General features: G+C 38.0%; 1 protein-coding gene across 4 annotated transcripts in view; it reads right to left on the bottom strand.

Moving 5' to 3' along the window:
- RECK (reversion inducing cysteine rich protein with kazal motifs) overlaps positions 1 to 13517 on the bottom strand; it is a 51010-nt gene that overhangs the window by 25659 nt on the left and 11834 nt on the right. For all 4 annotated transcript variants that reach the window (XR_009275874.1, XR_009275882.1, XM_058822652.1 and 1 more), the window contains exons 5-6: positions 8990 to 9075; positions 7295 to 7342 (exon numbers count right to left, since the gene is read on the bottom strand). Coding sequence is in view for 2 of the 4 variants with exons in the window: in XM_058822652.1 (XP_058678635.1) it covers positions 7295 to 7342; positions 8990 to 9075 (134 nt within the window). In the remaining 2 variants the exon portion in view is untranslated. The remainder of the gene's footprint in view (positions 1 to 7294; positions 7343 to 8989; positions 9076 to 13517) is intronic.

Below are 13517 nucleotides of genomic sequence, written 5' to 3'. Positions count from 1 at the left end.
TCTCAGATTCCAATGAATTTACAGCAACATTCTTCATCCCAGCAGCACATTTTCATCTGATTAACTTTAGATGTTTCCTTCTTTCCTACAGACAAACCAAATCCTGTTACACATCCATCTGTGCAACAAAGATGAGGGACAAGAGAATTAATGGAGAAAGAACACAGAGGTGGGGTCACCATCCTACATCTGTAAAGAGCAGATTTATACTGCTGCCTAAACAGTAATGCCATTTTTGTAGCACCATACATCCTTCACTGTAGATGCCAAGCAAAGACTACCAGAAAAGCCCATTTTTGATGTGGCCACACAGTTTCCATGGGACCTGCCACATACAACAACACTGCCCCTAAACTGACTCTCCTCAGAAGCTGCTGAAATTTGACTTCTCCAGAGCTACCCTGCATGGAGCACTGGAAGGTGGCATATCACTGGCCAGGGGTCTCTGTACAAATCACAAACAGGACGGGACTGCTAAGGAACACATCTGGAGCTGTTGTATTTTCCAGCATCAGTCTCATTACATGGTTATGACAATGGGAAAATGCCAGCAGCTCACATCCCAGACAGCAGACAAAGAACTTAATGTTACAACTTACTTTAAAAGTTTTTTGACCAATCACACAAAGCAAAAGCATATTGGCAGTAGTTCTGTCCAAGGACTATAAGCACACGTAGCTTTGGTTAAAACAATGCTTGCTTATTTCAAATAAAAGACCTGCTTGTAAGCCTTAAAACACAATGCACAGAGCTCCATTAGAAGCTTAGAACTTCCTAATATCTTGCTAGATATACTTTTCTGCAGCTTAGGGAGTTATTCTATCCAAGTGCTAATAGACTGATCATTGTTCTATTTGTCTTTACTTTTCTACTTCTTATATAATTTTTCTGCTAACAAATCTTATGGCTACTGCTTAGCTGTAATCACAGTTCTGCTGTCTCTGAGGCCTGCCTTTTGCAGCTTTCCCAAAATCCTCTGATTTTATGGATTCCCATAGTGGCACACAAACCAGCCAGGCAGAATGAACACTGTAACTTTATTATTTAAGGCACTGGGACAGCACAGGCGGCTGGAAAGTCTAAAGTCTGTCTGCAATGATTATAGCGAGTACTTGATCATACTGTTAGCACAAACAAACTTAGAATCATACTCTAATGCTGCAATAACCTCAGATAAAAATTGTCATGTTATTTAGAAGTCGAATGATACAAAAAAGTGATTCTAAAGCAGTTAATGAATAATAGTGTCACTTGCCCTGCTCAGAGGACACAAAGAAAGGAGAATGTTGAGAAGATTACAATATTTACTAATATTCCTCCTCTAAAGGCCTCAAATTGAGACAAAATTATCTTCTCACAGTGATTTCACAAATTTTATGATTTCACCAATTTTATACATGCAGGAAATCCTAACCTAATACTTTCTGTATTTTGAAAATACATTTCCACAGACTGCTGAATCACTGTAATAATCCTCACATTTCTGCTAAGAGGAAGTGGTCTGGCTTCCCTTTTCCACCTTGTCCCTGTTCCCAGCTGTATAGTCTTGTGTATGCCTTTACACCACCACCTTGTGATGACCTGATCTTTCTCACTAATCCCTATGAAAACTCATTTTTCTCATCCGCTGGGATTTAAGTCAGTGATATCAACAGGTATGATACTATGTTAGAACACAATAGAAGAAGCATTTTTTAGATATCATCTTTTAGAAGGACCTGCCAGACGCAGAGTAAGGCAAGGAAGGGGAGGGAATATGTGTGGAAAAATGGCAGCTGAGTAAGGCAGGGGAAGAAATTCAGCTGGACTGAGTTGTGACAGCAATTCACCATATTTCACAAAATTGTGTCTGTAGCCACCACTAGAATGCTAGTTAAGGGTGCTGACTTTGTTTTTTGGGTAGGTCTGGGTAATGTTCAGTTTATATGTACGATATACCCCTCAAAACATGTGAGGGGTACAGCTACATAGATATGAGATAATCTTTAAAAAAATTTCAAAATTAGTGTCTAATCATGTGTACATAAATAAAGTTGTTAAGAGCATTAGACAGTCAGTCTGATTTGAATTACTAACTGCAGCTTCTTTTCAGAACACAAGGTTCATATCCATCTCTACTTAATTAGCACTCATATCTAAGATCACCAGCTTTTCTGCCCACTCAAGGTTTCTTTGGAATCTCTGAGTGAATTGGCAATGAAGAAAGACAAAGAAAATAAAGCAAAAGGTAAAAGACAGATATAGGTAAGGAGAAACAAAACCAAACCAGCCAATCAACACAGAAACCAAAGGAGGAGAAAAGTATGTTCTCTTTAAAGGAATGACTAAGTCATCAGGATTTGGGAAAATGATGGTACAAAGGCAATACTGTGTACACACACAGTCTGATACTCAATTTTTAACTTGTGTTGAATACTAAATTAAGCAAACAAAGATGGCAATATCAAAATTTCTAAACCACAAATACAATGATTTGTTTTACTTGTGCACAAGTCCCATCTTTCAGACTTCTCTTTTTTTTAAAGCCAGGTGTTTCCAAGCCTGGTGATTAAAGCCCGTGAGACTACAAGCAGAAGGAGTGAAAAGTGGCAGGCAGACACCAGCACCACAACCACGCACACCTTCAAGTAAAGGCTCTCAAAGATTTCTTTTTGGTGATATGGAAATTGGAAAAGGTGTTGAGGTTTATGCAGCAGCGAACATTTTTCAGTCTTCCCCACCAGACTTTCCCCTGAAGGAAGATTTTAGCCAGTACTGCAGGACCTAACTGGTTTCGCTCTTTTTGGAGCTCATCAGCTGCAGGTAACGGCTCAAAACCCCAAAATGCACACACCCCAACACAAACAGAGCAGAACATTTTGCTGAAGGAAGAAGTCCTCTGCATTGTGAAGCATGCTTTCACATTATAAGCACATTCTTTCTAAATGGCTGCCTCTTGTGTCTTGAATGAAAAGCAAGAGTGAAGCTGTTGTTTTCACAACAGAAATTCGGAGTATTTTGCAAAAAAACCCACAAAAAAAGTACTTTCCTCTCTAAAAATTATCATGGGATCTATATTCTACTAACTTTGGCAGAAAAATAACTTCAGTACTATTGTCCTGGGCAACCTAACTATGACAAATATTTGAATCTAGATCTTACCTAATTAAGGCCATCTTAATTTATAAGTATTACCTACAGTTAACAAATACAATAGTAAAATGCTTAACTCTGTGCAGTTAAGCAGAGAAAAGAAAACCCTCTTGATCGCTCCTTGACTTCATTTAATCTTGCAATTTATTGAGAGAAGATAAAAGTCAGAAGGTTACAACATACTAAGGTTTAGTAGAATCAGCTGAAGTGTCAAATGATGGTGAACACCTGTTAAAAACTTTAAAAACTTGCAGTAATAACAAGTAAGGTCAAGATTTTCCTCTATTATGTAAACCAGTAAAGAATTGAAAACACTTGCACAGTGAGGTAGTATAAAATTTACTGGAACTCAAATTTTGGCAAGATCATTGAGTGTTCTATCAACCTTCTTTGAACAGCAGAGAATAGAGACAAAAAGCACCAGCAGATGACAATAACATCATCTACGATGTGTAGTGTACGGTCAGAGTCCATCCTGAATTCATTAAGCTGTACTTCCAGAGGCCACACACAGTCCTGTGACTTAAGAGTTCATTAAAACTGTTTAGGAACCTTTAGCTAAACAATGTCCTAAACAGTTCCTTGAGTTATCATCTGTTGTCTCGGAGTAATCCACACAAACAATTAGATAAGAGCTAAAAACTGATGACTGCATTTTTCAGCAGAAGTAATTAATAGTCAGCATTCACTAAAATCTCAACAAAAAGCTAGATCATAAGACCCTAGAAGGAAAAAAACAAATCAATACCATAGCAGAGTGAATACTTTCCAGAATCCCCATTACACCACTTGAAGCTGCAGGCACTGCATTTTAAGTTGCTATGTTTAAAAGCTGCAAAGTGAGATTAGGCTAGAGTGTTCAAATCTGTGATAGCAAAACTACCTTTAAACCACCCAGGAACACCAAGTGTTCACCACTGTGCATCAAAAGTAGTTTTAAGAGCATAGGCTAAATAAGTGGTGACATTTTCAGTTGCATTTCAACTGCTTGGGAGATGCTAATAGTGCTCAGCTGCAGTAAAGCTCTCACTAACTAGAGAAGTTTATATGTCTTATTTGGAACACATGAAGTAAAAACTGGAGTTCTTAATATTCAGAGAGGTGATCTCACAATATGCAGTGCACAGACTCAAGAGCTGTAATCTAATGGAAACTTCGTTGCTACTCTTTCCATGCACAGAAGAAAGAAAAGGAATCTTAAACATAGTAATAAAGCCTTTACAGATTATTTTAAGATTAATGAACTATTATAAGCTGCTCCTCCAAGCATGTATTCCATGTGGTCTTTTAAAAAATGAACCCTCACTTTACACAAAAGTTTTAAAAATTCAAAAATCAGAAAATCCTACATACAATTCATACCATCTCCACTTCTTTCTTCTTCTTCCTTTGACTATTACCTACCTTCTTTTTAGAGGAAGATGAACAGGACAGCAGAAAGCTGGAAGAAGTAGTGAAAGATAAAAGAACTGAAGTGCACAGAACTAGAGGAAAAATGAAGACGACAACAGGAGTATCTGAGAAGCAGAAGATGGAAAAAACTACTATTAGAATAAAACCTTCAGAAGAAGGCAAATAAAATACCTTTTGGTAACACTCAAAGATACTGGGCAAGGTGTGCATAATTTATTCATTTCTGTATGTAGTGCTACTTGAAAATAAAAATTGTTACAGGACATGCCATCTTCAAAGAACTGATAAAAAATGAAGACTTTATTCCAACAAAATACTTTTCTAAAACGTGTAAAATCTCCATATTAAAATAAACATAAATATTTACAGTAAAAGTAATGCAGAAATATATGATCAGCAGAAAAAGCATCTTTGATTAATCTTGTGAAAGCTGGCACATCAGTGCTGAAGTGATTCTGCTACTGCATGACCTGAGTCTCCACTTGGTGACACCTTCTGCATGGTTTGGCTTTTTTCACTGCTCTGAACCCTCTGCCCTACCCATGAAGATTTACCTCCTTCTTGACCCTCATTAACTTAGTGGGAGGCTGAAGGGTAAGTCACAAAGCTGCCTCTCTAATCTCAAAAGAATACAGAAGTGTACTATGCACAGTTCAGACTATTCTAAGCAGCTTGTGAAAATTCTCTGGGAAATCCTTATGTGGGTAAGCTAAGTAAGTTAAGAAGACTGGTAAGCTATGAGAGTGTTTACAAAATAGGGAATTATATTTTACATCCTTCATTCATATAGTTTTTACTTTTACATCATGTACTTTATTACATGCCTCAGCAACAGACCTGAGAGCTGATTACCAAGCGCTATGATCCATACTGCAAACTACTTTTCTAATTGGATCCTCATTTTTACCTAAGTATGAATTCTTAAATGCAAAACCAAGCACTGTATGTATGACATGGTATTTATGTGATTCACATGCTATTTGTGACCTCATGTCACCTCTTTCAGATTGAAGTAGCCATTCCTTCCCCAGTTCAGTGCTTCCCCAGCCAACTCCACAGAATGCAAAGTACAGTACAGGACACAGAAGCTACTCAGACACTACAGAGGGAGCAGGACTCACACACCAGAGCGGCAAGAACAGAGTTTTGGGGGTTTTTTTTAAAGAGAAATAATGACAGGGTGTGGGGAACTGCAGGTTCCTCCAAAAGTTGTATTTGGAATCTTCAATCTTAGACATAACTTTCTTGAATTTAATTCAACCAATAAGCCTCCTAAGGATATTTTAAGTATTATTTTCCATGAGCACCTGTAAGCCTGTATACATATGAAAAATTCTATCATAACTGAAGATCTAGCACATCAGATACTTAATTTCTGTCCCTGACACTATTTGTATCTACTACACCTAGTCCTCGTTAAAAAAGTTCTTTCCTTCTTCCCTCATCAGAAGACTGATACCTTCTACTATGATTTTTCTCCCTCTCCTTCTCTTTAAGTCTTGCACAGATAGCAAGCATTAAGGTTTTCTGTACAATAACAGCAAGATCACATCACTCCTGATTAAGAGTGAGAAGCCCAGTTTTCAAAATTCCAGATAAAAACTGGAAAAGTAAATAAGATGACTATGACCATAAAGTCATTCTTTATTCTCTTACCTTTCCTCTTTCGTTCTCCTTCAACCCATACTGGCCAACCTCCTACAGCAATGCAGAAATCCAGAAAAAAAGAAGGAAACAGACCAGCATAATAGAGGAGAAGCTTGCAGATGTTGACAGTATAGCATATCATAGCATGAAAAGAGACAGAACTACTTAAAATGAAAACACATTTTTAAGAGAACAAGCTTTCAACCCACACTAACTTCCACAGTAAAGAGTCTAGGAAAATACTCTGTAGATTGTTTAGGTAAAAGACAAACAGGAAAATAAATTTCAAAAAAGTAATTCAATACTTGCTGGAAAAAAAACAGGAAAACAGCTCCACTTCTGCCCAAATCAAAAGAATGGAATATTGTTTGATATCCCAAACTGTTGATTATGAGCAGAACTGATGCAAGACTACCTAACTTAGGGCTGAAGGAAGAAATTAGATGAAAAGGGGGTGGGAGGAATCTGGCTTTTAATTAAGATGAGTATCAAAAGAAAAGCAGTCCTTGCAGAATAGCATTTCCACACAGTGTGTGAAAAAGAACATAGGTAAAGGCAGATTTCTGAAGATATCCTGATGATTAATTTTATGAGCAGAACAGTAAAAATAACTGCAAGCATCAATGGTTTCACTGATGTTACAAAAAATTATATGCTTGAAATTATTTATATTCAGATAGGATATTTAAGGGTGTTCTTTCTTGAGTTTATTTCATTAGGTCACTTTTAAGCGGACTCTCACTGTCAAAGCTGAAAGGTTTCTGACAGATTGAATAATCACAACGAATGCTGACTTGGATCAAAACTCCTATAAGTTGGGAATTGGGAATTGGGAATCCAGTTTGACAGTTGTGACTTTTTCATTTAAATTAAGGTATATGCAAGACTAAAAAATCCAAAACGTTTTTACAGATTGTGACTATACTTTTATAAAAACTGTAGAGAGATAATTTACGTTCATATGAAAATGAGCACACTCAGACACACAGCTCTAAAAAGACTGAACTTTCCCTCTTCTACAAGATGTTTTGACAGGACTTATAAAATGATTGATATAAAAGTTGATGTTTTTTCAGATATATTCAGACACATAAAAACATACCTCGTATTCCTTCCTGCAGACCTTTAAAACATCATTTTTTGCAGAAGCCTGAAAGACAGATAAATTTCTCCATTTGTAGTAGAAAATGATAAAATCATGTTGCAAAATAAAGACTGTTCTACTTTTAAATTAACTGCAATAACAATGGATTAATGATCTATTAAAATGTTCCTTTAAGAACCTAAAGAATCCATGTAAAGCTTTAAGAAAAAAAGCAGACACCATGACTTGTTAATATGACATTTAATGAAAACCCAAACCCTCATATTTCTGCACCAAGTTAGTTGAAAGCACACAAAGCAACTTAGGTTTTGTGAAAGGTTTGCCAAATTGCAGAATACAGGAAGCATTTAAGAAATGGAAGTGCTTGAGCATAAAGATCTCCCCATTTTCCCTGCTGATTTATCACTTCTGTATCACTTTCAACTCTCCTCTCTCATGTGTGTTCATTTCTATGGTTCCTATTGTCAAACTGAGTAGCAGAGATTCTCCCTGCAAACTACAGATCCCTTTGTTCTATACAAAATCTTGTGCTCCCTTTTCATATGACAGATATTCCAAACTATGGTAACTACTAACATGTTACTTCCCACTCCAGTAATTTAAAACACTTGGGTAAAGTCTGTCCTTGGACCTATTATATCAACACCTTCAAAATGACTCCAAAATCCCCTCAAGTTTCAAGGATCAAAATTAAAATCCAAATATTTATCATTATTCCTAATATTTGGCAGGTATAAAGATTTTAGTATAAATTAAAAAAAAAAACAGAAATGTTTTAATCAAAGTACAAAATACAGCTAAGATTCTGAAACAACAGTCTGCAATCAAACAGTACAACATCTTATTTAGAGAATAATGAGAAATGATGTAACAATCATAAGATTAAATTAATAGAATTTAATAAGACTGGAATAAACAGAAATGTCTTTATCAGGTCTGGAGACACTTAAGCATTAGGACATATTTGAAAACATGGCTTAAAAATGCATTTGAGAATAAACACACATCTTATTTTCTGAACATCAAAAGTATCCAGCTTGTTTACTCACTCATCTTTTTCCCACACTACTCTGTACTCACTGCTCATCTCTTGCCACATAGTTTAAACCCTGTGCTTTTGGGTGAAAGTAGAATTTTTTTGTTATGACAACAGTTTGCCGTAGGCTGCTTGGTCAAGATTAAGACTACACAGGCAACCTTCACAAATATGAATATTAAGTACACCTGTGCTCCACAAATGAATTACAAGGATGATGATAAACACAAATATGCTTCTAGATTTTGAAGATGTTTTTAAAGCCACAAACACATATTTAGGAGAAAAAAGTCACTAAATGCTTCACAGATTTTTAATAAAGAGGTCATTGCTAAATTTACAAATGATGCTTAAAACTGTCATTTGACAAAAGCACTGGCTCTACCTAAAAGCCCCCTTTTCTTCCATATAAACAAAAACCTCTTTGAAGAGGCACAAAAATCTGTTTAGGGCTGTAACCACAATGTTGTATCACTAAACATGACACTACCAAAAAAAAGAGCTTAGGAGCAGCCACGTGCTGCCTTTTGGTCAATGTTATTTTAAAATAACAACTTTTGTGTAGAAACTGTGACAAGAGGTCAGGATTAAGCTTAGCACAAGCAAAGAGAGCTGCAGAACCAGCCTGGATTCAGTCAGTAGGGTGAAAGCCTTACCTGCTTACACGCTTGCCGACACTCCACAGCAATAGCCAGCTCACAGCAGCCTAAACCAACCCACCCATCAGACTTCTTCAAAACTCCTTGGGAAATAAGATAGCAGACTTATTAGAGTAGAAAGAGAAACTATGCCATCATTTTCCTTCCCTCTACTTTTCAGATTTGATAATCATGTTCTCATTCAAGAAGCCTATGTACAAATTACATTTTATTGGAATTCCAAACCAACTTTGAGCAAAAACCACAAGTCTGCGTTTTCATAAATGTTGAAACCAGCAATTAATGAAGTAACTTCCACACACTGAGGATAAAGACGCTTTATGTTAACTGCATTATACGTTCAATGGAAACGTTAGATTTTGATAGCCTATCTAATCTGAAATATAAACCAACAAAAAATATCAGGAAAAAAATCTCATTACAGCATCATCTCTTACAGATACACCCTGCTGTTTGTTTCAACAGCACATCTCTACCAACTTCGCCAATGCAGAAAACATTCCGTGTTCTTTCTCCAAACTTCCTGTGGTGTTTTTGGTCTGGATGGAGTTAAATCTCTTCAGCTGAGCTGGCAAGGGGCTATGTTTTGGACTTCTGACTAAAACAGCGTTGATAACACCGGGATGTTTTAGCTACTGCAAATGCAGGCAGCACCCTGGCCTTTTCTGTTTTTCATAGGGACTCACAAATAAGCTGACAGTGCACAAGGGGTTGGGAGGGGACACTGCCAGGACAGCTGACTCCAGCTAACAGTTATGGACTGTTATGCCTCATGGCACCATGCTTAGCCATAAAAGCTGGGAGTTGAGGATGGCAGGGGCCACCCCTGCTTGGGGACTGGCTGGGTATCAGTTGGTTGGTGGTAAGCAACTATTTTCTTTTGCTTCACTTGTTTTTCTTGGGTTTGGGTTTTTTCCTCCTTTTCTTGTTTTTCCTTCCATTTTTAAATTGGAAACTGCCTTTATCCCAACCCATGGGATAAAGGCAGTTTCCTCACTGCTGCCCTCTGATTCTCCCCTCTCTCCCACTGATGGGAGAATGAGCAAACACTGGGGTGGTAATGAGCAGCCTGCTGGGGCTAATCCACAACATTTCCTCTGTCATTTATCTCCCCAGCAACATGGTTCCACAGCCAGAACTATTGCCAATAGAAGTTTCCCATCTTCCTGTCTCCCTTAATCCATTTATTTCAGTCTTCGCATGATCATAATTTCTTACCACAAGGTTACATAGAAATATGGTAAGAAGCAAATTGTTGCCATAAGTTGTCTCATCCTCTTAATTTAATAATAAATACAGATTTTCCAATGTTTTCTAAACACCAGAAATAACACAAAAGAATGCATTTTTATACCTATTTCTCATGTAAGCTTAAAGAAATAAAGGGAAGGTTTCATGTATGCAGCTGCCCAGCAGCTGTGATGGACTTGTTACATTTTTTATCTTAGGACAGGAGGTAGAATTATTTAACTCAAATGAACCACTCATTTTTGTTACGAATATTTAAAAAATAAAGCAGTACTTTATTACAGACATAAATTATATTCTTTATGTAGAAATCAAAAAGCAGAAGCATCAACAACCTAATTTAAAAAATGCTGTTAAGCCCAGTGGAAGTGCCTATTTAGAAGAGCCACATGGGATGTCCAGTTTTAAAAAGGGGAAGTGAAAGAGCTAGGTGTAAAAAATTTAAATGCTATGAAAACACTTGGAAAAAATGTGTTGGAAAAAGTAATAAAAAATAATTGCAATTAATGGAAAACAATGGCCAACTGATACTTATAATGAAGAAAACTGCCTTTTAAACACACTTGATCATCTTTACAAACACAGGTGGCATACAAAGTCTTGCCAGCATCTGTCTTTCATGACATTCCAATGAGTAAATTAAGAAAATGTGCTAATGGCAAATTTATAAAGGAGGAGCAAAATCTGTGCGAAGCAAAATTAACACATTCCCTGTAGAAATTAAAATACATATAACAGTTACTAAAATACAAATTAAAAGCTAAATGCCTGACACAAATAAGGTAGCAGCATTGCTCAGCAAGTGGAGGGAGTAGAGGGGCAAAGGCGCACTACCGCTTCTGGTTGTAGCCTGTATTCTGTCAGTTTGACCATCTGAATGGTTCAGACCCTCTGCAGGCCAATGATCCACAGGTCTTTCCTCAAGAGGACTCGAAATCCTCTTGACATCTATTCAGAGCATTGCCTCAGCTTTCCAATTCACACCAGTCCAAAGCAGCTGTGAAGGTCACTAACAACTGCAAGTACAGCTCATCTTTCGCTGCCACAATTGGGGTGCAGAATTCATTTTTGCAAGGTTAAGCACCTTTTTGACAGTGTCAAAGAGATCGCTGTACTGCACAGATCAGTAGCTTGCAATCAGTGTTCAAGAATCTGGAATTTAGGTTTTACTACATATGTACAGTAAATTGCCAAATCAACCACTCACTGTACTCTGCTTTAGGCATAAAATAACACATCAGTCATTTCTGCATAAATTCCTGTGTGGGGATTCCTTTCAATCAGAACAGTAATGTTTGGTAGAATGTTTATTAGTAGGACTGATAATGTAAGGCATAAGCAATCTAAAAAAACATCAAAGAAACATCATGTGCAATATGAAAAAAGATTTCCAGAAATTTCTGCTGCAATAACTAGCTGTGTCCAGGAGAAACACATGGTAAATACTGCTGGACAGCTTCAGAAGCAGTGTCACCAAGGAGCAGTCACCAGAAAGTAATCAGGCATCCACAGTTTTTGCAATACAGGGCCTGTGGTTTCAAACATACTGGAACTAAACTTAATGGTGATAAAAGAATGAAATGAGCTACAAATACACACCAAATTAAGAAGGCTAATAATTCTTAGCTGTTGTTAATGTTTTCTTGGCAAGTGGCTCTCTCTCCAGGTTATACCCAACCAGCAGACAAGCTTGTGAATAAACTGATGTCACACTCTCAAGAAACACTGAACTTCAATCTTAATGCAGTAACTCGTAAATTAATTTTGTTGTCAAGGTAGTTACGTGCATTTCTAGATGAAAATATACCTCCAGTGCATGGTCATTTGACTGGAGCCCACAGTTATGATCATTCATCCTATTAATCTGTACCATATAGATTGCTGAGCCATAACACATCATGTATTTGCCTAACACAAACTCCCAGCCTGCCCTCATACGTTCCAGCTCCTCAGTCACTTTACAGTGGCCCTTTGCTGAACTTGCTCTAGTGTGTTCATCGTTTCCTTGTCCTAAATGCCCAGAACTGGACACAGTATCCTTGATATGGTCTCACCAATGCTGAGTAGAGCAGAAGGATCAGCACCCTTCATCTGCTGGCAACACTGATGCAGTCTGGCTGCCGTTGGTCTTCTTTGTTACAAGGGCACATTGCTGGATCACGTTCCACTTGCTAGTCACCAGGATTCCCAGGTACCTTTCTACCAAGCTGCTTTTCAGCTGGCCAGGCCTCCTGTGTGCTGTGGAGCATGGGGCCTTTGCCAGGTGCAGGACTTTGCATTTCCTTTTCTGTAATTTCATGAGGCTCCTGTCTGCCTATACCTTTGGTTAATCAACATCCCTGTGAATGGCAGCACAACCATCTGGTCTAGCAACCTCTCCTTTCACTTTTGCATCACTGGCGAATACACTGACAGTGAACTCTGCCTCATCATCAATGAAGATGTTAAAGAGGACTAGACCCAGCATCAACCTTCAGGATACGGGCCTACAGCTTCCCTCTGTGACACTGATCAAACCTTCTGACACAGCAATTTGGCCAGTTTTCACTTCACCTCCACTGCTCAATTATCCAACACACACTCCATCAGTCTGACTATAAGCAAGTCATGAAAAATAGTGACAAAATCCTTACTGAAGCTGAGATAGATAATATGCACTGATTTCCCCTCATCTAAAAAGGCAGTCATCTCATCATAGAGGGTCATCAGGTTGGTTAAGCACTGTTTACCCTTCACATATCCATGCTGACTATAGAGTATCACGTCTTTGTTCTCGATGTGTCTGGAAATTGTTTGCAGGAAGATCTGCTCTGTTATCTTCCCGGGTTTGAGGTAAAACTGTCCAAGCCTAGAGTTCCTCAGGTCCTCCCTGCCCTTTCTAAAGGCAGGAGTGAAGTTGCTTTCTTCCCTTCTTCTCCAAAGTATGCATTATCTCCTCCCAATACCCAACTCTATCCTCCTCCATCAAACACAAGTATTCCTTGCTCTGGACTTTATGACTGATCAGGGACCTGGCAATCCTGCAGGTTCATCTTACCAGTAAAGACTGAGGCAAAGAAAACCACAAGTGTCATTTGTCACCAGGTTTCTGGCCTCATTCAGCAGCAGGCTCTTATTTTCCTCAGTCTTCCTTTTCTGCTGATATAGCTCAAGGAGCTTTCTGGCTGCCAAGCACATTATTCAACACAATCAACTCCTGATAGGCTTTCGTTTTTCTAATCCCACCATGCATTAAGTGGAGCTTGGATAAGGTGATCCTTGAAAGTCAAGCAGCTCT

The sequence above is a fragment of the Ammospiza caudacuta genome, chromosome 1 (assembly GCF_027887145.1).
Source record: "Ammospiza caudacuta isolate bAmmCau1 chromosome 1, bAmmCau1.pri, whole genome shotgun sequence".
In the NCBI taxonomy this organism is placed as follows: Eukaryota; Metazoa; Chordata; class Aves; order Passeriformes; family Passerellidae; genus Ammospiza; species Ammospiza caudacuta.
This window is presented reverse-complemented; position numbering and strand designations above follow the sequence as displayed.